The 25,039-nt window shown below is 38.6% G+C and overlaps 1 protein-coding gene across 2 annotated transcripts; it reads right to left on the bottom strand.

Moving 5' to 3' along the window:
• Nucleotides 1-256: 256 nt before the first annotated feature.
• LOC106871097 (galactokinase) lies at nt 257-23,773 on the bottom strand. Of its 2 annotated transcripts, none has more exons than XM_014917397.3 (7): nt 23,584-23,773; nt 10,939-11,116; nt 9,786-10,041; nt 8,315-8,496; nt 6,696-6,846; nt 3,311-3,473; nt 257-1,735 (listed from the first exon to the last, which is right to left on the bottom strand). In XM_014917397.3, the coding sequence occupies exons 1-7, from the start codon at nt 23,686-23,688 to the stop codon at nt 1,664-1,666; spliced, it is 1,107 nt and encodes a 368-aa protein (XP_014772883.2). In that variant the 5' UTR covers nt 23,689-23,773; the 3' UTR covers nt 257-1,663. The 2 variants fall into 2 exon arrangements, with proteins under 2 accessions (XP_014772883.2, XP_014772882.1); XM_014917396.3 differs by lacking the exon at nt 23,584-23,773 and adding an exon at nt 16,940-17,203.
• Nucleotides 23,774-25,039: the final 1,266 nt, after the last annotated feature.

Here is a 25,039-nt window from a genome sequence, read left to right on the forward strand (position 1 = left end):
GGGAGACATTATATGGTCAGTGATTGGTGGAGAGATGAGTGAGTCAAGAGAGCATGAGGAGGAGGAGGAGGCGTGAAATATCTTTGAGGATCAATGGCCATTGTAGTAGCAGTAAAATAGATGGAGAGAGGACACAGCAGATGTATGGGGTCATAGGTTGGGTCAGAAATAATTGTGCGCAAATGAAAAAACCCTTGGAAATGATTCTCCAGGAATAAAAATTCAATCAACACAAAAGAAATCTTGAAGTCAGGAATATAGAAAAAATATTTTATTGGGACATCATCAATCATCATTGATTCTCCACGATTTTATGTGTCAATTAGAATTGATCCTAGCAAATTTTGTTTGGCTGGAAGCCCTTCCAATTGCTGGCCCTCACCTACTTTCAAACAAAGGTAATATTTTCTTCCATGGCCAGACACATTTTTCATACAATAATGGAGATGAATGACACTGCTTGTATGAAGGTGAAGCTTGTTTACAACTAGCACACAACACACATGATGGGCTTCTTCCAGTCTCCATCAACCGAATCCACTCACAAGGCTTTGGTCAGTCTCAGCCCAGAATTGAAAACACTTGCCCAAAGCACTGCACAATCATTTCAGATATTTTCTATTTTCATAGATGATGATGATGATGATGATGATGATGATGATCACTTCCTGATAAGTTACATTTGCCCCCGTGGTTAGGGTGTTGCACTCATAATCTTGTGATCATGGGTTCAACTCCCAGACCAGCTGCACGTTGTGGTTATAAGCCAAACACTTCATTTCACATTGCTCCAGTCCACTCAGCTGTAGGTGAGTCACTCTGTGGTGGACTAGCGTTCTATCCAGGAGAAATGTCAATCTGCTACCCACCCAGTGGAAGAGCAGCATTCAAAAGCTACAAGGCAAAGAAGTGCACTGTGACCAGCGTGTATAACAACATCCAATAGTTTCGTCAGTACCATGATACACCCACCAGTATATTTATTAGTCTCAAATATACACCAGCATCATCTGCAATTGGATTTAACTTTTATTAGTGTGTGTGTGTGTGTGTGTGTGCCCATGTCCATTCTTATAAGTGTCTGCATGTGTATCTATCCATGTGTGTGTGTTTGTGTGTGAGACACCTCAGATTAACCATTATCCATTCATGGAATTGTAGCCATGGTAGAGATTCAACAGCATCATTACTAAAATATAAATTCCTCCACAAAGACCAGCTTCCACACATGTCACTTCAGGTAAGTATTGAGTACTTCAATGTTTAAACACATAAGATTTTATTGAATTTATCAACATTTTGAAGGAGAAATCCAGCCCAAGTTTAAACCTTATCAAAAAATACTTGTCCCATAGACAAGTTCACACAAATCCTGCTATCTGCCCCTTATTTGCATTAATAAATCCTAACCATTGTAGGTAAATTCCCTGATTATGGCTGCTCTGTTGAAGCCAACCCCAATCATTAAAGTCATAATTCTTTAAATACTATAAAATATATAAATTAGATTTAACCTGTTTCAGTTATACAAACCCAATTAATTCCATTTTATTTTCAGATTAACCTTCAAAATGATTACAAAAAAAAAAACCCATTAAAAAACATAACAGTTTTTCAAAAAAAAAAATGACAAAGTGTTTAATGTTTTTGTAGTTTAAATGTGTCATAACTTCAACTGACGGGCACCATCAGACGGAGGACATACATAAAACGTAGGCTGACCCTGGTAGGTTTTCTGAAAAATAAAAAGATAAAAAACATTACAAAATATTTAAAACAGGAAGAAAATCATAAAATAATAATGAGATTATTGTGTATAGTGCTCAGGTGCACTACAGCTCATCAAAGGTGCACGTACAGTACATCGTATAGCTCACTCCTTCCATCAAATCAACGTTGTCTAAACCCTTTCGTTACTGCATTTCTGTTGAGATGCTCTGTGTTTCTTTCAATTAATTTTAAATATAACAAAGAATTTAGTAAAATAACTTATTAATCATTAAGCTAGTGTTAGGAACATAAATTGTGACTAAGGTTTGGAGGAAGATTTTAATTCAAAACTTATATGAAAACAAGACATTTGTATTACCAGAGCCACAACCGGTTTCAGCCGGTAACAAAAGCGTTAACAGGGGCATGGTGCATTATGTGTCAAGTGGCAAAGTGATTGTAGAACAACATGAAATGAAGCGTTTTCCTCAAGAACACAATGCACCACGTGGTCTAGGAATTGAAACCACAATCTCCTGATCATGAGTGCAACACCCTAACCACTAGGCTATGCATTCTCACAAATAATAATCATAAATGCTCTGATGCAGTACCAGGCAGTGGCTGTCATGGTTTCTGATCTTAACTGATTGGAAGTGTTATCATGATGTACATTGTTTTGTCTTGGTATAAAAAATGGCCTACAGCAAATATTCTGCTCAATACCACAGATTTGTTTGTCAGTTGTTTGACCTTAACCAGTTGAGCATGTCCCTTGATGGCTGAGGAAATGTGCATCTCTGATCATGAGCAGAAGTAGTGGGGGAGCATGATAGCCATGTATTGAGAGGAATTCTTTGGAGTTTGGATAATTCATCTGTCAAAACATTCTTAAACATCCCTTATTCAGGGAACTTTTGAGCATGATGGACTACTTGACCTGAAGAAAATTCATTTAACATCCGTTTTCCATGCTGGCATGGGTTGGACGGTTCGATTAGGGTCTGGAAAGTCAGTAGGCTGCACCAGGCTCTAATCTGATCTGGCAGTGTTTCTACAGCTGGATGCCATTCCCAATGCACTCCAAGAGTGTAGTGGGTGCTTTTTACGTGCCACCGACACAGGGGCCAAAGGAGCTGGCATCGACCACGATCGGATGGTGCTTTTTACATGCTACAGGCACGAGGGTTACAACTACATGAAATAAAGTGTCTTGCTCAAGGACGCAATGCACCCCCAGGAATTGAACTCACAGCCTTATGATCATGATCCAAATACCCAAACCACTCAACCAGGGCACCTTCACGTGTGTGTGTGTGTGTGTGTGTGTGTATACATAGATTGTATCAGTACAGTTCCCCCCAACGACAACTACCCCCTAGCACTATTACCCCACTTAGTTAATTTACCCGCTCTCCAATATATTAAGAAGTTTTAAATCATCATCTGTTGTCCTCCGGGGTAATCGTCTTTAGGGGTTTATTGTCCATGGGGCGGGGTAAATGTCTGACTCAAGACAGGAACATAAACACCCTCCTCCTGTTAACGAGGCAGAAAAGAAAAGAGAGAAAGTAATAAGCAGTGAAGAATGGATGCTGACTCTGATGTGTTCCATGACAGATGCAGCTGCACTCTTGGTTACCAACGTCACTGTGCAACCACCAAAGCCGCCACCAGTCATCCGTGAACCGTACACACCATCCATTTGTAAGGCAGCATTAACAAGTTGGTCTAATTCAGGACAGGAAACTTCATAATCATCTCTGAAAAAGGAAGAAGGTAAAAAAAAAAAATAATAATAATAATAATAATAATAATATTAATAATAATAAATGAATAAAAATAAATAAGTAAAAAAGTGACAAAGAGGAAGAAAAGGAAGAAAAGAAGAAGAAGACAGTAAATCAATTAAAACAACTTGACTTAATGAAAATATTAAAACAGGAAATATGAGTCATTAAATGACATAACGAACTTTTATATTATTTGAGGGTTGGAGGAGGAGGAGGAGGAGGAGGTACAGACTGTGTTGCTAAGTTTAGTGTTGATCTGGGTGGAGTAATAAGGGTAAAGCACTACAGCCATATTACTGCTACCATAACAATAACATCTACTACTACTACTACTACTACTACTACTACTACTACTACTACTGTTGCTGCTGCTGCTACAGGCAACCTCTATCATTTCTAATACTGCACAAATTCTAACACAAAACTGAAACTAAATTTACTTTTTTTTCAACCTCCAACCCCCACCAGACACCTCCTCCATACTCTGATACAACAGCAAAACTAATTGACCTAATTAGGAAAAGGTCATTAAATGCCTAGAAATAATAATTGCTAGCATCATAATTAGTGTTAATTAAAAGTAAAGCACAGAATCTATGAGAATGAAGGTTAGCATAAGAAGGGGGACGGGGGGGGGTGTTGTTATTTAACCCCAGGTCAACCTGCAGTAACCACATTTTTAATGGTCTTTTAGCCATGACCAAGTGTCATTTGAGGAAGGTTTCATTACTATTTCTAGCAGATCAAGCAACCACACAGAAGGTTTGTGTTTTTGTTTGCACTGGAATCCTAAAACTTAAGAGATAGCAAAGGGTGAAGGGAATAAGGTGCAGCTACATGCATACATATGTGCATGTGTGCATCTTTGGTCTATGCCTCATAAATTCATGTAGGGAATTTAGCAACCAAACCTTCTTCACTAAGGCATCTTTTTTGTTCAATTTATCCAACACATAAGGTGCAGACATGGCTGTATGGTGAAGAAGCTTGCTTTCCAATCCTGAGGTCTTGAGTTCAGTTACACTGCGCCTCCTACAATGACCCCAGGCTGACCAAAACCTTGTGAGTGAATTTGGTAGATGGAATCTGAAAGAAACCCAACATGTGTGATGGTATCTGTCTTCAAATTATGTGATTGTTGTAAACGAGTCTCACTGTTATACAAGCAGTGTCATTCACTTCTAATATTCTACAAAAAGAAGACATGTCTGATCATGGGGAAGGCATAGAAACTCTGTCTTAATAAACTCTGTCTTACTCATGAACGGAAATGATGATGATGGTGATGCTATCAAATATGAACATGAGATATCCCAGCATAGGTGGGTTTGCTAGGTTTGTGTTCCACTACTTCTGCGTTTAAAGTCTGAACAGACAAAGTTTGAACCGACTTCAATGTAGGATTGTGTTTCTGTTGTCAGTTAAATAAATCTTCATCTCTTTAACGACCTTAATGACCCTGGGAAAGCATGAACATCACATCATCAACTTTTTCCTTTCCAGAAAGTAAGTAAATTGAATCTTCATTATTTTTACTTCAGACCACAGCAACAACATGGTCACACGATATTAAAGAAATAACAGCCAAATCTTACTCTAACCACATCTACCTGCTTAAAAAAGAAAGGATACATTGAGAAATGAGCTTCAATAGAGACTGTTATGGTTGGAACGATGCCATCAACCTGTCCAATCGGTTAGGCCTAGGGTTAAACAGAAATAGTAATCGTTTGAGCTGACATGGAAGTCTCTTTGTGGTCGAAGAACATGCAAGAAACGGCAGCTACATCTCTCTCTGAAGAGTGAACAATTGAGCCAAAAAGAAAAGGAAGTGATGGTCACGGCTGGAATACTTCTGACCATAGGTTCTCTCAATCAGGACTGACCTGTGGTTAAACAAACAACAACAACAACAACAAAAGACCTGTTTGTAAGAAGAAACATCTTTCAAGAGGTTCCATTGGAAAGAAAATCAGAATTGAGACGCTCCTGTTCCCCCGACCCGCCAAAATAAAAATGTCGTCAACATAAAGAAAATAAACATTGAACCAAAACTTAAGATTCGTTGGTAATCCTATAAACCCCGTCTTTTGTTTCTTTAAATCATCCGGATTTGTTTTATAAAAACATTTTAGAGACAGGACCAGAGACATTACAAGGGAAGTAATTTTACATACAATTAGTTGAAAAGAGTGCTCTCCCTTGGAAACCATACTCGACTGCATTTAAACATGACATACGAACGAGAAATTTCAATTAAAGTAAAGAAACACTAATCAAATTAATAATTAATTAGTTAAAACAGGGGAGGCAACTCTTGGAATTATAATGAAAGACTTACAGACACAAGAACGGAAATGAGAGTACGAGGGCAGTAGATTGTATCCACTGTATTCTCAGTATATGACTGGTACTAATTCACTAGATTTTCATTCGTAGCCCGTAAAAGCCTCACAAGCCATTTATTTACTCCTAGTTTCCTTTGCGACCTTGAAATCAAAGTATAGGAGACCTCGTCAAAGCCCTTTCTCCTGCTAGACCCAAGATTAGAGACAGCAGTTTACTGGATTCCTTTTGAAGTTGTCTCACAAGCAACAGGGCGTCAAAACCAAATTCTATGTTGTCTCAATTAATCCGGTCCCAAATCAGTTTTGCAATAACCCCTTTTCTGCTCCAACAGTTTAATGTCTCCATACTCTCCTCTCTCCCTCTACTTTGTCTACTTTACTCTTGCAGTAGGTTATGTGCGCATGTCACATGTCACTTGGAACCCGTGGTGGACACTGCTAACCCACACATCATTCCAGTTGATGCAATCAGCACGGGACAGCCTGCTTGTGAAAGTGCAAGTGGCTGAGCACTCCACAGACATATGTACCCTTAATGTAATTCTCAGGGAAATTCAGCATGACACAGAATACGATCAGGCTGGCCACCATCGAATTACAGGTACAACTTATTTTTGCCAGCTGAGTGGACTGGAGCAGCGGGAAATAAAGTGTCTTGCTCAAGGACACAATGTGCTGCCAGGAATCGAACTCACGTCCGCACAATCCTGAGCCAAATACCCAGACCACTAAGCCATGTTTTCACACCATACTAATAGGATGTTACAGAACTGATGCCTAACTGCTTTTCGATAATTTTCAAAATGTTTTCTCTGCCATTAAAACAAAAACAAACAGAACTGACCTGAGAGAGATGTGACTGTCAACCATAAGTTTACCAAATTTGGTCATGTCTGCAGAAGAAAGAGCTTTGGCCGCTTCTTCGGTTCTGCGAATTTCTGTTATTACATGGCGTATCCGTTTTACCGTTTCTTGGTCCAGTTTATCTTTACAAGCTGAAACAAACAAAAAACAAAACAAAAACACATTTTTACTTCTGAATCAAGTGCAGTTTCATGATGACGATGATGATGAAGATGATGGTGGTGGTAGTGTTGGAGGAGGAGGAGGAGGAGGAGGAGAAGAATTCTGTTTTATTTTTATTGGTTTATAAATTGTATAAAGTTAGTTACATCTGCTTCCAAACCCCATGGTTTCAAGTTCAATTCCACTGTGTAGCACTTTGGGCTAGTGTCTTCTCGTATAGTCTTGGGTCAGACAAAGCCATATGAGTGAATTTGGCAGGCAGAAACTGTGTAGAAGCCCATCGTCATGATACATACATATGTGTGTGTTTGTGTGCATGTGACTGTATGCGTTTCAGTGTGTGTGTGTGTATGTACATTTGTGTTCCTCAGTCCTCATATTATGGGGTAGCTATATATGAACATAGCCACCCTTTATTTTTTATCTTCCTTGAAAACATGTCCGGCCATGGGGAAAGTATTACCTTGTTTGGAAAGAGACGAGGATTGGTGACAGGAAGGGCATCCAGCTGTAGAAACTTTGCCAGATCAGATTGGAGCCTGGTGCAGCCTTCTGGCTTGCCAGTCCTCAGTCAAACCGTCCAACCCATACCAGCATGGAAAGCGGATGTTAAACGATGATGATGATGATGATGATGAGAACCTCCAGAGCCATTTGATGGATATAAAAAAAAATCTTACTGTACTTTTACAATTAGACATTATTTGCAATTGTATAAAGAAATTAAGATATTTTGTGTATTGGCAATGCCCCAACATGGCCACAACCTCAAGGCTGAAACATAAAAGAATAAAATCATGTTTAGAGCTTGGTTGAGAAGGTTTAGAGGATAGATATGGCTACCCTGTTTTATATAAGGGTGGGTGGGAGTAGGTGGAAAGAAGATGAAGTGTCAGAGTGTACTCTCAAAGTTCAATAAAGTGAGTACCAGAGAGAGAGGATATGGAGAAAGGGGTGAGGGGATAAGTTTAGAAGAGTGTGAGAGGGGGAGTGGAGGTGAAATATGGGTAGAGTCAATGGGAAATATGAGTTAGAGAGCAAGGTGAGGAAGGAAGGGAGGGGGTGAGAGGTGAAGTATAATAAAACTGTAAACAGATGAGAAAAAGAGATTATGTGTGGAGAGAAGAATTGAGAGAGAGAGGCGGAGGTAAGAGAGAGAGAGAGACGGAGGTGAGAGAGAGATGGAGGTGAGAGAGAGGCGGAGGTGAGAGGTGTGTGGGAGTTGGTTTAGAGACAAACAAAAGTTGGGTAACTTTGATGGTGGGTACGAGTGGCAGGGGAGGTAATAAGAACATATTTTTATGTTGATTTAACAAAATAATAATTTGAATGATTTATATGTGCATTTGTTAATTTAATGAAATAATTAAATGGAATTACATTGAGCAGAAAATATTTGAGGTTAATTTCTGCTTCAGCCACACAACACTGATTTACCTTCAAGATCTTCCATTTTGGCATCTCTTAGAGAGTCTTTGGACATAAGCTTTGCAGCAAGTTTACACTGATCACGTCGAGAAGAATATTCCGTTCCTGTCAGTTCATGTTTTACATTGGAATTGGTAATCAAAACAACAGTTTCAGGATCTTTCATGGCAACCAATTCTGATTCCATCGATCTTTATGGAAGATAAGAAATTTTATAAGAAATTTCAATGCTTTTGGGATATTTCGTACACACAAATAAACACGCCACACTTGTGTATTTTATTCGTTTCTAGGTAGAGGCATGCGTCTATGCTTAACTCCAAAGTATTACGAATATGAATGCAAAAGACCCGCAACTGAATTCTCCATAAAAAATATTTACAACAACAAAATCCTCAACTTTTACCTTCTCAAAACACAAAAGGTAAATTTTCTAAATAATGTTCAAATAACATCAACAATTTGCTTCCCAATTACGTGGTTCCAGGTTCAACTCCACTGTGTGGCACCTCAGGCAAATGTCTTCTATAGCATCAGGCTGCTGAAAGCCTTGTGAGTAGATTTGGTAGATGGAAACTGAAAGAAGCTTATTGTATATGTGTGTGTGTGTGTGTGTGTGTGTGAGTGTCTTTATGTCTGTGTTTGCCCCTGCCACCCCTTGACAACTGGTGTTGGTGTGTTTACATCCCTGCAACTTAGCAGTTTGGCCTAAGAGACCAATAGAATAAATACTGGGCTTAAAAAAAACCCCACAGGGGTTGATTCATTCTATTAAAATGCTTCATGGTGGTGCCCCAGTATGGCCACAGTCTGATTGAAATAAATAAAAGATAAAAGAATTAAACCCCAATTAAACATCTGCAGACCAAATAACCTTTCCACATTCTTCTGTGGACCCTAAAATACAAAAATAACTAATACCCCTGTAGTTATTATTATCTAAAGCATCACCTTTACCTTTGTAGCAGTTGACTATGGTGCTGCTACACCAGTCAATGGGTTTGACTCCATCATGAACTCCCTGGTTTACAATACGTATGACTAGGCCATAGCCCACACCACCAGATGTTTTAAGCATCTCAGCAGTGATTCCTGATGGGCCGGCAGCTTTTCCTGGTTTATAACCTTAATTGCTTTATCTACCAGGGAGGTGTCTATTCGGGTAGCTGGTCCCTTAACTGGGTCAACATTTGGCAGGCTCTCCTCCTCCCATTCATTCTCCACATTCAGCAGTCGCACACCCCGACACACAGGGTTACCATGTACAGCTGAGTGGACAGAATCAACATGAAATTTAGCTCCAGAGCATTACATGTACTGGAACGACCCTAGCAAAATCGTGAGTGCAACGTCCCAACCATTCAACCACACCCCTCCCCAGACATATAATGGAACCGTCTACACTTGACACCATTATTGGAATTGTTAAGATAACCATAACAAGAAAAGCATGAGCAAAGTTTGTCAAAGACTTCCTCACCTGCAATCAATTAATAAAGCGTAACCACTCTGTCCCTTGAAAGAGATTAGCTGATCCATAATCCCACAGGGAAGATTAGCAAAATTATTTTCAGCACTCTGGCAGCTGAGAGCTTTCTCATCTTTGTTGTTGCTTTTGTTGTCAGTTAATAAGTCGAGCAACATATAGACAGACACTTCAAGGGCGGCTGAACTGGACAAACCTCCACCAAATGGAACTGAAGACACAATCACCGCATCAAAGGGACACGGTTTCCCTGTGAAAAAAATTACATCAAGGATTAATTATAATTGCAGAACAACTCGACTGTTTACATACCAATCCATCCAAGACCACCACTAAGCAACTTAATGTTATAGTAGCTGCACTGACAATATATAATTATAGATATCACCACCACCACCATTTTACATCCACCGTCCACCCTGGCACAAATTGGTCAGGTGGTCATAGAGGAATGTCCACTATTATTCAGTTACTGTTCTCTTCCCCCACCACCTCCCCAATGTGATCCTTTCCAGCTGAACACAGCTGGAGACCCTTCCTATCAACAACCTCTTCAGAAAACTAAAAGCGCCTCTTCACATTTGTTTGTTAACCAGACAATAAAACCCAGTCGTGTTGGGCCCAATATCTTTGACAAACAAATATTTCTACTCTACTTTATGTATTGAGTACTTCGTCGTTCTTGTGATTCTAAACTGAGAAAATTCAACAATATATTTAATGCCTGTTTTCCATGCTGGCATGGGTTGGACAGTTTGACAGGAGCTGGCAATGTTGGAGAGCCATACCAGGCTCCATGGTCTGTTTTGGTCTGGTTTCCATGGCTGGATGCTCTTCCTAATGCAAACCACCTTACAGAGCATACCACACACATACACATGTACATGCAAGCACCAGGTAGTAACTTGAACCCCTACATGGTCACTCAGGATGCTAGAAACGACAGCCAAATACCATCCATATCACATCCTGTCATCTAAAATAAAGCAAGGCACACTGGATAATTAATGTACTCCAAGATAGACTATATCTGAAAATAAACAAATGGGATGATCATAAGTCAGTGTGATCAGGATATTCCTAGGGCTAAGCAACAACAATTTCAACTCAGACCACACAAAAAGGATGAAACAAAAACCGTTGCTACCTTTGTAGTAGTGGACAACACCCTTCACATAGTTGGCCCATTTTGGGGTCCCTGGTTGAAGGTCCTCAATGGCAAACTCCACATAATTGCATTCATTTACTTCCGGTGACAATGTTAACACTCGACAAACAGAATTTTCCGTCTTCTTCCCAACTGCCACCGTCACCAACGGCAATGCCTACAACAGCAACAATTTAGAAATAAAGGCAGGAAAATATTTTTAAAATAAAAAAATATAAATAATGAAAATATTTAAGAAAATAAATATAAATGAAGCTCGTATGTTCTGCTGGATGTGTAATGTCAGTGTGCACACACGACAGGGTGTAAGCGCCCTGAGAGAAATGTTGGACATAAGAAGTATCGGATGTGGTGCACTGGTATGGTCATGTGATAAGGTGGTGAAGTACGCCCTTTGAACGTTGGGCCTCACGGGGGCAATGACAAGCAACTGAGACCTTTGGAAATATGCCATGCATGAGGAGACCCATCAAGCCAAGTGAGATCATAGTTGTGGCCAATGTCAGTGTTGACTAACTGGTCTATTTAAAAGCACCTTTCAATCGTTGACTGATATGCTGTGCTTGTAAAGACCTATTGAAACCATAGTTGTGGTCAATATCAGTGCTGCCTGTCTGGCACCCATACCAGTGACACATAAAAGCACCATTCAAGCGTGGCCAATGCCAGTGCTGCTTGACTGGCACCTGTGCCAGTGGCATGTAAAAGCACCCACAACACTCTCAGAGTGGTTGGCGTTAGGAAGGGCATCCAGTTGTAGAAACTCTGCCAGATCGGATTGGGGCCTGGTGCAGCCTTCTGGCTTGCCAGTCCTCAGTCAAACCGTCCAACCCATGCCAGCATGGAAAGCGGACGTTAAACGATGATGATGGTTGTGATGATGATGAGGCATGGCTGTGAAGTAAGAACTCTGATTCTCAACCACATGGTTCTGGGTTCAGTCCCACTTCATGACACTTTGAGCAAGTGTCTTCTACTATAGACTTGGGCTGACAAAGCCTTGTGAATGATTTGGTAGATAGAAACTGAAAGAAGCCCATCGTATATGTGTGCATCTTTGTGTCTGTGCTTGAACCCCACACCACTGCTTATGTGTTTATATCTCCTATGACTTGGCAGTTTAGCAAGGATCCAATAGAATAAGTACCAGGCTTTAAAAAAAATAAGGACTGGGATTGATTTGCTTGACTAAAAATTCTTAAAAGTGGTGCTCCAGCATGGCCGCAGTCTAATGACTGAAACAAGTGAAAGAAAAAGTCCCTTATAGGAAAGAGAGTTTTTAAAGCCAGTATTTGAACCCCACTCCCTAAACTCCCATGTGTACTTTATAGTAAATTAAAGTCTTTTAAGGGCCAGCAAATCTCTAAAATAGAGACAACTAGCAGAAATACCCGGCGTTGCCCGGGTTAAAGAGAATAATGAAATCTAAAAACGCCGTCTAGACTACGCATCATCTTTATATATAGAGATGTATATACACACACGCACCCAAGCACACGTATATATATGTATATCAATATAAATATATGAAAATCAATGAAGTTTCGTAAAAGAAGGTGATCATGTACATACTTTCTTGCTGTTGTGATTATAACACCTCATTGTAAACTATGTTCCTTGTTTTCCCTTGTGGAGCATATACAAATAGGTTTTTTTGTTGCTGCCCACTCTTGAGCAGCCAACATACAGTTGTCCATGTGAGAAGCAGGGCTCTTCCAAGAGAAGACCAGCTACAGACAGTGTTTGACCCTGATATTTGTTTATGGACATGGCAAAAGTCACACGAAGGGGGAATTGTAGTCTTCTGAATGTAAAAGGAATGTCTGCTCCTGATGGAGTAACAGGAATTCTTGGAATAAAGACGTCATCCCCCTTTACACATCCAGAAAGAATGGTAGCCTCGATAACGTGTGACATCATTTTCTAAATAATGCTCATCTGTTATGTTCGGGTTAAAATTTCATCAACATCAAAAATATATGAATTTTCATGGGAGTTATGGCCGTTATGCAAAGAATATAATTTCCAAATTTCATAAAGATCCATTCAGTACTTTTGACGTAGCTTTGGATAAGAAAACAAATGACTAATGTGTGTGTTTGTGTGCATGTGTATGTGTGTGTGATGGGTGTATATATGTATAGATATCTGTATGCACGTATATATGTGTACATATTACATGTACATCTATCTATATATATATATATACATCTACACATATGTATACATATACATGTATGTATAGATCTATCTATATATATATACATATACGTGTACATCTATATGTATACATATACATCTCTCTCTCTCTCTCTCTTTCTCTCTCTGAAAGTATCTGTCATTACAGTATCGAAATGGTGTACATATACATGTATATGTATACATATACATCTCTCTCTCTCTTTCTTTCTGTCTCTCTCTTTCTCTCTCTGTGAAAGTATCTGTCACTACAGTATCGAAATGTGATTGTTTCAGTTAGTGGAATAGTTTCATTTTTAAAGTGAAAGTATTTGACATGAGTGTTTTTGTTTCACTTTTGACACGTAATACTTAAATAGTGGAGGAGATATTATGTTGCCGTGTGCTCGAACTCTGCAAGAAGTTAATAATTTTTTTTGACTAAAACACAACTGGAACCCTAAGTAAGGCATGTGTAAAATTTGAATGAAACACAGACAGACAGACAGACAGACAGACACACATTCTCATTTTTATATATATAGATGACAGAACACAGTACTCAGTGAGAAGTATTTTTGTATCATTGAAAATAGGATGCTATTGTTCAAGATTACTGACTAGAAAACATTGCTTGGGGTTTAGTGACGAAGAATCACAGAAATAGAGAGGAAAAAGAAGTTTGTATGACATTGATGCCTTTCTGGAAGGTGCCAGAGACGTCAGTGGATGCAGCATGGAATTGAAACTATGCATAGCAGAATTAACCAACAAATTAAAGAATTTCAGCCTAAATTCATTAATAAGAGAAAATAGATCTAAGCAATCCCAAAAGATGTGGAAACTTGTTGCCTGTAAAAAACTTAGTATATGCATTTGAAATAGCATTGAATTAAAATTGCTATCTGTGTATTATACTAAATGTATATACATTGTTGAAAGACATGATGCTGTGTAATTGGCTGTGATAAAATCTCTCCATAGATTTTCATAATTAAAAATTAAAGACAATATATATATTATATATATTGTATAAAAGACTTTTGTAGTCACTTTTCTCTGTAACTTATCAAGCCTTCGGGTTTGTTTACAAAATTATACGTATATATGTATATATATATATATATGTGTGTGTGTGTGTTATATATGTCTAAATATGTAAATAACTATGTACATGCATCTGTGTATTTTCGTGTATAAATGTTTATGTAATACAGCGTGAAATTTTTAATTTTAATTTTAATGTATTAATTGACCTATATTTCGTATATGATTATTTACCATAACGTATTTGGAAACTGTCCTTCGATTTAAGGTTTTCTTCAATTTTACAATAGGATGAATTTATACCAAATTCATTTTGTTCATTGCATGCTTTAAGACTGTTGAAAGGACCACTAATTCACTAATTAAACTCTTGCACAGTTTTTTCCCCCACCTTTATTTTATTAAAATAATAAATCTCAGAGTATCTGGTACAATTAATTTGGCAGTAAAAATGAATATTGGTGAACGGAAAGGATTGAACATTTGAAATATTCAATAAAGAAAATAACCTATGACGTTAAAATAGGAATTAAACATTATTTTTTTTTTAGGTATGTCATTAATTTATCCCTTTTAGAAGACAGGCGAATGAAAAACAGGTGTTGAATGAAGATGATTGGAAATTTAAAGGTAAAAAAAAAGGCAATTTAATTAATTTTATTGAATTGTCTTTAGGGGGTCCTGGTGACGGAACCCCTAGTAGCACTTCTTACCAGAAATAGCAACCAAATCTTTCAAATTACATGCTGACATCTTTAAAAAATGTGTTGGGATGGTCACGGTTGGAGTGGCTTTGTTTGATTTGATTATCTGCCTTATGTAATTATATTTTGAGTCCTGTTGTTATTGTTTACCCTTAGGAAAATCCCCAGCTTTCCAATCTGTGACCTTCCTTTTTTAAGATGGTACAATGTGATTTGAGGGTCAGTTGGCTGTTACCTTTAGCATGATGAAAAGCGAACGTTGCTGTCTTGCCCTGAATTAATCTCGATCGATCAATAGCGTTCTAGCCGTGACAATCACCGTTTGATTATATTTATCATTGCATTGCCGTTTCCTTAAGACAATAAGATTTGACTGCTATTTATAGCAGGTCGAGCATCCAAATAAAGAGGCTGATTCATAAATCGATCGTTGCTGTTTTGATCGATCAGATCCATAATAAAATTCATTCCAGCCGTGACCATCTCGTCTATTTGCTAGGTGATATAAAGGATCAATTTAAGGCAAATTTGGCTCCTATTTCTAGCAGGTTAGCCGGAAAAAGTGCAACGAAACAGGAAATATTTATTGTTGAGGTCCACGTCAGCCTGGATCGACTAAACCTAGGATGAAAAGTGTTCCAACCATAGCCATCCCGTCATTGTTCTTTTAGCTATCATCTCTTTAGAACTACATTATCCATTTGTTGTATTAGATGGTCTTAGAATTATGAGATTGAATTAGCTGCTATGTCTAGCATGTGGAGCCCTTCACGTTGGTGACTTCATTTCATTTTCTCAGATTGTTCGGCGATAAAGTCTGTCATTAAAATGAAACATAATTTATTTCATTGAAATTTCTCATCGAAAACTCAAATGTCTGTAGAGATAATAGTAATTCGTAATTTCAAGGAATTAACTTCCAGTTGTCAAGATTTTCTAATGTCACATGGAATTTGGTGTCAATTATTGAGACGATTCCCTTTTGAATATGTTGCAAAGTTCAGTCGTCCTTATCTTCAAGTGGTTTTCTGTAAATCGTCGAGTAAAAGTTAAAGCAGAGCAATTTTCATTTTCACTCTCAAGAGACCATCTCCGAAAGAGTACCTTCTTGCTTTTTAAGTTATGAGGAAAGAAAGTTAAGATGGGGCATCAAACTGTAATTATGCCCCAAGACTCTATTGTTCTCGTGCTGGGATGAGGTTCCTTTTATTCTACTCTTCTTGAATAGTACCCTAATCGACTGGCCCCTTCCCCCAAAATTTCGGGCCTTGTGCCCAGAGTAGAAAAGAATATTTTCACGGCGGTAAATCAGCAAAACCCCTAACCACGTGTAAAGTGGTCTATGTTTCTATTTAGACCATTGGTTAAAATAAGATATTCTGGGGTCCACGCAACAAAATAATAAATCAGGGATCCATAATAGTATTTTAATGGCGTACTATACAAGAAGAGTGGTCCCGGTGCGCGCACTCGCACACACGCGCATCCGCGCTAGCGAGTCGTGACTAGTCGATCCCACGACTACCAAGCGCGAGTGCGCGTCATACGCAAAGCATGTAAGAGGTTTTTTTCTAAACAAAGTAAATAATTTTTTTACACAAAGGGCATAACTACAGGGTTTTACCCCCCAGAATTTCATTAAAAAATATTCATTTTTCTGAAAGTTATGACCTCCCAAAGTCTGGGGGGTAAAACCCTGTAGTTATGCCAAAATGTCGGTACTACTAAAGCAGCGCGGACCCGAACTCGCAGTCGCGCGTCCGCGCTAGCTAGTCGTGAGTGGTCGATCCTAACTCTAAACACGTATTCATTTGCACACGCGGGTTAGGGATAGAGTTAGGGTCAGGATCGACCACTCAAGACTAGCTTGCGCGGACGCGCGACTGCGCGTTCGGGTCCGCGCTGCTTTAGTAGTACCCAAAATGTCTAGGTGCGTAATCATAATAGGAGAGGAGAAAAGGTAGGACATGACGTTTAAGCTTCCATCAAAATTACTTAGGAAAAACAAAAATAACTAACAGGATGGCTGACACCAATTACAAGACACCTACCATTGGGAATACAAATCCATTGTTATAGTCGGTGTGTTCTCCGATCAGGTTAACACGACCCGGCGCACAAGCTGCCACGTCGGGATCGCTATGGAATCGATCTCGGAATGCTGTTTTCGCTTCTTTCACTAAATCTTCTACATCCTCGAGGTGTGTAGCATCAGCCATTGTGGATCTGGAGGCAGATTATTCCGTCAGAGCGGACTCTCGATTCGGATCCGACGCTAAATTGACAAAATGTCAACAAGGAAAAAAAGGTGAGGCGGTGATAAAGGCGCGTTTAGAGGCAACCAATCAGAGAACACCGCTACATTTGACCAATCGGAATACAGTGTATTTCAACAAATTACGGTGACAAGGTGTGAATGAAGTCACATCACCACCGCCACCGCCACCGCCGCCACCACCACCTGTTGTTAACACCAATACTACCAATCATCACCGTCAACACCCCCACCAATATCACCACCATTGCCTAATTAATGACACCGTTGTAAGTGTATATATTACCTAAATAACATTTACTGTGTGGTGGTGGTGGTGGTGGGGGGATGGGGCACACGAGCTGTAAAAGTCGAATAAATATATTCTCCATAGAAAAGTATTTGGATTATTCTGTTTAAAGTCAAATTGCTTTTAAAACGACATAAAAACAAAGATTAATGAACTTTTCTTCCCCGAAATTGCTGGCCTCGTGCCATAAGTTGAAACCATTGTTGTTGTCGTTGTTGTTGTTACCGTTTTCACTACGCAGTGTTTTATAATATATTTTAAAGTTAACGGCTACTTTAAAGAATAAAACAAAATAAAATACAAAGAATAATGAGAAAGAAAGAAAGAAAGAAAGAAAGATCGAAGTTGATTCCTCTGCAATAATTGATACGATTTAAGTGGTGTTTAGTGAGATGAGTGAGATTGTTGAGTAAAACAGCAACAACAACTGCAGCAACAACAGCTGCAGCAGCAACAGCAGCAAAAAGCAACAATGAACACAATAACAACAACAACAATAATGTCGAAACTGATGGAGGAATTGTCCAGATTTAAAATGTCACCAAACGGCGACATTAAACATTTTCGAGTTGATTTTTAAAACGAAGGTCGTCGACGATGCTTATAATTGCAGTGAGAGAGAGGGGGGATCTGAATGTAAGCATGGGGCTTGTTCTAAACAGTCTTGAAATTCTCTGCGAAATGAGAAAACAAGTGGAAACCGTTCACTTGTCTCAGTCGTTATTTCTGCAGACAACAAAGAAATAAAATTCCTCAACTTATTAATTTATTGTTGTTGTTATTATTATTATTATTATTATTATTATTATGTTGTTTTTTTTTCCTTCTTTCTTCAAATTTTCTCCCATTTCTCGCCGAGTGTTTTCCATACACTTAGGGCAGAGAAGCTCATTGTATGCATTCCCAGTTTACACACGCAAATTCACAGGTAAAATATGTATTTAAAAAGAATTAATACATAAATAAATTCATGAATGGATGTTGTTTTCACAGCGGTAATGCTCTTCTCAGTACATGAGTCGTTCCAGTTAACACGATTTTTCGCACTTCCTGTAAGGATGGTAGGCCTAATATCATTTTCAAATAGGTTTCAGTACCTTTTTTTATCATTCCTAGAGATCCTACAATCACTGGTATGGTAGTCGCCTTGAGGTGCCACATTTTTTCAATTTCTATTAGCAAGTCTTTATATTTACTGATCTTGTCAAATTCTTTCGCTGCTATATTATGATCATAGGGAATACTCATGTCAATTAATAAACACGTCTTCTTTGTCTGATCTTTTATAATAATATCTGGTTTATTAGCTTTTATAGTCTTGTCGGTATGTACGGGGAAGTCCCAGAGAATCAGTACATTATTATTATTATTATTATTATTATCATTCAGTCCTTCAGTATTGGTAGACAACATCATCCCCCCACACAACCCTCCTGCATGACATAGATAAAGAGACTTAGGCTGGAAAAGGTGAACGACGTGTCGTCTCCTCACACTGACGCTCTCTGTAGACCAATAATTGAAGCAACGCCTTTTATTACTACAAAGGCAGCAAGCTAGCACAAACATTAGCACCAGACAAAATGCTTAGCGGCATTTCGTTCATCTTAATGTTCTGAATTGAAATTGCATCAAGGTCAACTTAGTCTTTCATCCTTTCAGAATCAATAAAATATATACCAGTTGGATATTGGAGTTGAGCTAATCAATTTACCCTTTCCCAAACTTTGAGGCCTTGTGCCTATAGCAGAAAGAATTATTATTATTATTATTGTTATTTCTCTTTATCTCAGGTTTTGTTGGAACTCCTGGAGTCTTGCATGCATAGCGGGCTTACTACTTCCAGCCTATGGTACCATGCTATCCATTTTTTTCAGCTATCTAATACTTTCCTGATTATTCTGGCCGTGCCAAGGAGACAAACCTTTTGTAACAATCCCACTGGACACTCTATTCCAGTTTCCTTGATATACCTCTTGACATCTTCTGAATCTGTTCCCAAAGACCCAACAATAATTGACCCTCTCTTCACCTTCTTCATTTTCCATAGCTGGGCTATTTCATACTTAAGAGGGTTGTATCTATCTATCTATCCTTTCACCTTCCTTCTTGACTATTCATGGGTCAAAGGGGAATCACTAGCATAGCTAGTGGGGGTGGTAGGGGTGGTCCGCCCCATGCCAGCATGCTACATTCACTTACTATATGAGTAATGCTTTCCTCTTTTGATTTGCATAATCTCTTTTGGCTTTTATTCAATAAGTCCTTAATGCTTGATCTTGTGCAGCTACTAACAAATTTTCTGTCTCTCTCTTCAGCTTTCCCTTCTGCAGCCATAACCATGTCTCACTACAACTATTTGCTGAAACTATCTTTAAGAATCTACCATGCAACGCTTTCTCCTGCCAGTCACATAATTTCTGTTCTGTTTTCTGGTTTTTAAGTTTGTTGGGTGTTTTGGTTTCTCTATGTCTTGCTGTGACTCTAGCAGCTTTTAATGAACTTTCTTCACTATTACCGACATAGGAGTCTATATCTATTCTAGCTAACTCCATGCAGTTTTCCACTGATATTAATCCTCCTCCACCTTCCTTTCTAAGTAGGTATAATCTTGTTATCCTTGCCCTAGAAATGAGGGAGTATTCTTCTTCTTCTTCTTCTTCTTCTTATTATTATTATTATTATTATCATCATCATCATCATCATCATCATCATCATCATCATCATCATCATCATCATCATTATTATTATTACCATCATCATCATCATCATCATCATCATCATCATCATCATCATCATTATTATTATTATTATTATTATTATTATTTGCAGAGTTCTAAAATATATTTGAACTTCCAGTGGCAGAAACGCCCCCACCCCTTTTTAAGGCTGATCTCGGTGAGGTTCAATTCACTTTACTTCACATTCTTTCGAGTGGATAAAATAAATACCAGTGAACTACTGAGACGGGAGTGTTATTCAGTTATATTAATGAATATTATTTCACCTCTGACATTCATTATTGATTAAAGCCAGAATCGCAGACATCAAGGAATCACATTTCTAGCTGAACCAGCAGACCAGTTTCAATTCCTAGTTCCTAATATTTATGGGAAAGGCATGAATGCCATGTCACCTCATCTTATCCCAAACACGTATCAAGCAAAGACAATAGTTTTTAAAACTGATTTCTTACTTTGACTTCAGGGAAAAACTCCAGACAAAATGGCGGATAAAAAGCCAATAGAATTGATTTCAAGTAAATTATTGTTACTTTGATCCCAGAAGGACAAAAGGTAAAACTGACCTTATCCAGATTTGAACTCATAACTTAAAATGATGTAACAGGTTACCACAAGGTATTTGACCAGATCCCTCTCTGGAGCCACCCTGGATAAAGTGGGATGGCATCATGCCAGCAATGGCAGTGAATTGGCAGCTTGGTTAGAGCAGGAGTTTTCCAGTTCTTTACGTTCTGACTTCAAACTCAACTGAGGTCAATTTTAACCTTAATCCCCTCAGGAGGGGGGGGGAGTGTCAATAAAGCCAGGTACCAGACCATGACCGTGAACTGACACAGTTGTAACAACATCAGACAAGATATCTTGTGGTATTTGTTCCACCTCTTTGTGTTCCGAGTCCTTAGCTGATAGAGTAGACTAAATCCATTCTGGTCCAGTTTAGTGAAATTGTTTCAGTGGAATTTGAAACATGGCTACCAAGAGCTCATCACTGACCTGTAGGAGTTTGATTTAATATTAGTTTCAAATTTGGGCACAAGGCCAGCAATTTTGGGGAGGGGGCAAGTCAGTTACATTGACCCCAGCACTCAACTGGTACTTATTTTATTGACCTCTAAAGAAGGAAAGCTCAACCTCAGTGGAATTTGAACTCCGAATGAAATGCTGCCAAATATTTTGGCCAACGTGCTAACGATTCTTCCAGCTCACCATCTTAGTTTGGTTTAATGTCAAGTCCTAATAAGAAGCACAAGGCTGCCACCTAGTGGCTACTTTATGGACCTAAGAAAATCGAAGTTATCCTTGGTGAGATTTGAAACCAGAACAGAAAGAGACATTCATCTTAGAGACAAGGCTAGAAATTATTGTAAAGAGATGTGATTTAATTGATATCAGTTAATTACTGGTACCTTGTGATTTGGACTAATGGTGGCTGTGGGATCTTTTATGATGTTGCCAGATTTGCTAGAAATAGCAACCAAATCTCCTTCAAATCACTCCCTCTGTCATAACAAAGAGAAGAATATATTAAATGATACCGTTCCAGGTACATAATGTCTGAAAATAAGAGGAGCTGGTGATGAGAGAAACTCCTTTTGATCACAAGATTTCTTGGTTAAGATTGAATAAAAGACAAATGAGAGATAATTTTATCAATTAAAAAGGTTGTAGAAGTCTGATTGAACACTCAATAAGGAATATAACTTGAATACAGTAACATAATAGTTGGGCGCTCCACCGATTCCACCAGTCTGTCACTTAACATTGGCTACTAAACATATTCAGCCATGATCCAGATATTTTCAGAGAAAGTCCATTCAATGACAGGACAAGCAACGCACAGTGGGAATTTTAACTCAGAATTTTACTGAATAGCACACGACATTTAGTTGGGTGCTCTACCGACTACCTCATTCCTTTACTTCAAATATTAGGGGATGACGGGAATCAATTTAGTCGACATTTTATATTCTGTTCTGAGTTCAAATCCCGCTGAGGTCGACTTTGTCTTTCATTCTTCCAGGGTCGATAAAATAAAGTACTGAGGTGGGTTTAATATTTATATAATACATCCAACATGAGGATGGAATTGTAACAGAAGAGTAAGATATTTGCATTCGATCAGTGCTTTATCGATCACATTGATTGAATGTAAATCTCAATGAAATTTAAACAATGAAGGTCTCATTTAACGATCTTCCTTTAAAAAGAGAACCCTAGTTTTTACTGGAGTGATATCTAATTAAATGGAGTAGACAGGCCTCTATTTCCGTTATTTAACACTGAACTCACCTCTCACCTTTTTTTCCTTTTATTTTCATAAGTTATGTCTTTTCGCACCAAATCTTTCGGTTCAGCGAGATTGGACAAGGGACATAACTACGACACAGCTTTCTCCTGATTTTTGACAGAATCACTGAATGTATAAGTAGTTATCTCCCTTTTTCACTCTCAATTTCTTATTCCCTATCAGATCAATAACAGGGACCACTAAATATACTGAATCGATTTGATTGGACTCTGATCAATCTGTTGCACTGATATTTCGAAAGCAATATTAAAAATAACTGCTTTGCTCTAAATCAGCTGTCAATATTAAAGTACACTGGATTCTGCATCACCTAAATATACATTTGTGTGTAATCAACTGCCTGTCTCTCTGTCTGTCCGTCCGTCCGTCTCTCTTCCTCTGTCTGTCAGTGGTGGCTCATAGATAAAATTAGTGGGGAGGAGGGGTGCTGCTTCAGAAAACTTTTAGCCATTGTTTTAATATTGTGTAAAAGGAAACAAACATATAAAAGTAATATTTATACATAAACTTGATCGGTTGTGTGTTTTAGCCACTGTCAGGCAGTGTGTTTAATTTGTTCACTGACACTATCGCGAATTCACCCTAGCTTTTCAAAAATCACCCCAAAATCACAAAATAAAGGGGGAAAATCTGCCCTATTTTTCAAATGCTGGCAGCAACACTGAAGCTGGAAGCAGGATAATAATCCAATTCTACACTTTATCACATTCAAGAATATAAACATGTTTTTAAGCACAACACATACGGAGTCAAAAAGAAACACTACCTTTCACCAGCACACCAGGGTCGGCACTGCGTGAACCACAGTGCTCTCTCTCCCTAGCGTACAGCTTCCTATCTCGGACATGTGAGCATACGCACAACAGGAGAGGAGGCGCTGAGGGTATTATGTGACCATGAGGGGGGGCCCAAAAAGTTTGAGAACCTCTGACATAAATAAATCATATTTAACTGTTATTTTTAGCACACCTCACAACCACCTCAAAGCTCAATGATAAAAAGAAACAAACATTAAATAAACAATTTAAATATGTTTAATTACAAACTAAATATGCTTAAAAAACAAACATTTAACTTACAGTTATCAGTTTTAAAATATCCTCTTCTGTTTTCAGTGTTTCCATAATAGAAGCGAAGTTACTGGAGCTTGCTGCCATAATCACACAGAACACAGAAGACAGCATCAAATTTGTGAAAACGAGCTTCCTCGTAAATAAAAGACTGTTTAGATTCGCTTGTTACAATGGCAACAGGCACGCTGAGTTCTCATGTTCCGCTTCTTACTATCGGAACAGCCATGAATGTGTCTGTGACTTACGATTGGCTAAAATTACCAAAATTTTCAAACTTTAATTATTAATAACTCTTTATTTATCGATTTATAACGAAAATTACTAACGATTCTGCCAGCTTTCCGCCTTAGTTGGCCGAAATAATGACCACAACTACATCCGCGCCGGTTCGTTTGCTGTCGCTGGTTGTTTGTCGCTTGAGTAGTTGGGGAACGAAGATATATTTCGTTGGCTGCGTGAATAATAGGTGAAACAACTGGTGAACATTTAACTGAATATTTATTGCTGGACATAAAGATATTTAATGTTGGCTATTTACTATGAACAATATAAAAAATTGCCGACTGGGAGAGTCAAACTGACCTGAAATGATCGAAAGCTAATCTGTCTGACATTATGCAGTCGGTCCATAAATATAGGAAAGCAACTGCGCAAATTTCCGCGTAGTCGGAGGTCTGCTCTCTAAGCTACGCGTTGTGTTCTAGAATAATCGAGAAAACCATATCACGGCACAGCCTGACGCTGATTTATAGCGGTTAGGTTTCGAATCACCGCCACAGTGGAAATGCAAAGTGTCGGCTGAAACAATTTTTCAAGGAAATGGTTTAAAGCTTTTGTGCAAGGTGTTGTTATCGTTAATAGATGTAGGTCATGGTTGGAATAGTTATGTTGTTGCAGTAGGTTGTTGTTTAACCGCAGGTCAGCCATCATCCAGCACACCTATGAACAACGACAATCAAACCATGACCACCCTGTCTTTCTTTTTCAGCAATACTCTACTCTGAACTACATTATCGAATGTCCTTTTTAAAGATGACAAGGTGTGGTTTGAGGGGGATTTGGCTGCTATTTTTACCTAAGCTGGCCGATCACGGAGGCTTTCACGCTGGTTCTCACTCGACCTGCTACAAACAACAACCACATCAAATCACAACAGTCTCGGGGAAAAGGTAGAAGTTGTCAGATAATATATTCTTTGAAATGCGTGAAATCACGACTTTCCGACCGTGACTGACCTGAATATTAAACAATAACAGTGTAATGCCGGAACACGGAATCACTTTGGCTGAAGTCCAGCGTTTCCAAGTTATACTGCTAGGAATGTTGATGGAAAGGTCGCGGCTGGGATGTCATAGACTTGCTCATTTAGCGCTGACCTGGAGATAAACAGCATCAAATAAAGGAGGCGGATGTATTCCATAATGTAATTTATGAAACACACATAGACGGGATGGTCATAATT

The sequence above is a fragment of the Octopus bimaculoides genome, chromosome 2 (assembly GCF_046866305.1).
Source record: "Octopus bimaculoides isolate indiv1 chromosome 2, ASM4686630v1, whole genome shotgun sequence".
Lineage (NCBI taxonomy): Eukaryota > Metazoa > Mollusca > Cephalopoda > Octopoda > Octopodidae > Octopus > Octopus bimaculoides.

What these genes read in the sequence shown, in the direction of transcription:
- LOC106871097 (XM_014917396.3), bottom strand. Translation starts at nt 17,107, where the DNA reads ATGGCTGATGCTACACACCTCGAGGATGTAGAAGATTTAGTGAAAGAA. An exon ending in ATGGATTTGTATTCCCAATG is followed by an intron (nt 11,117 to 16,939) that starts GTAGGTGTCTTG and finishes TTGCTGTTGTAG; the next exon opens with GCATTGCCGTTGGTGACGGT. An exon ending in CTGTCATGGAACACATCAGA is followed by an intron (nt 1,736 to 3,310) that starts GTCAGCATCCAT and finishes TTTATTTTTCAG; the next exon opens with AAAACCTACCAGGGTCAGCC.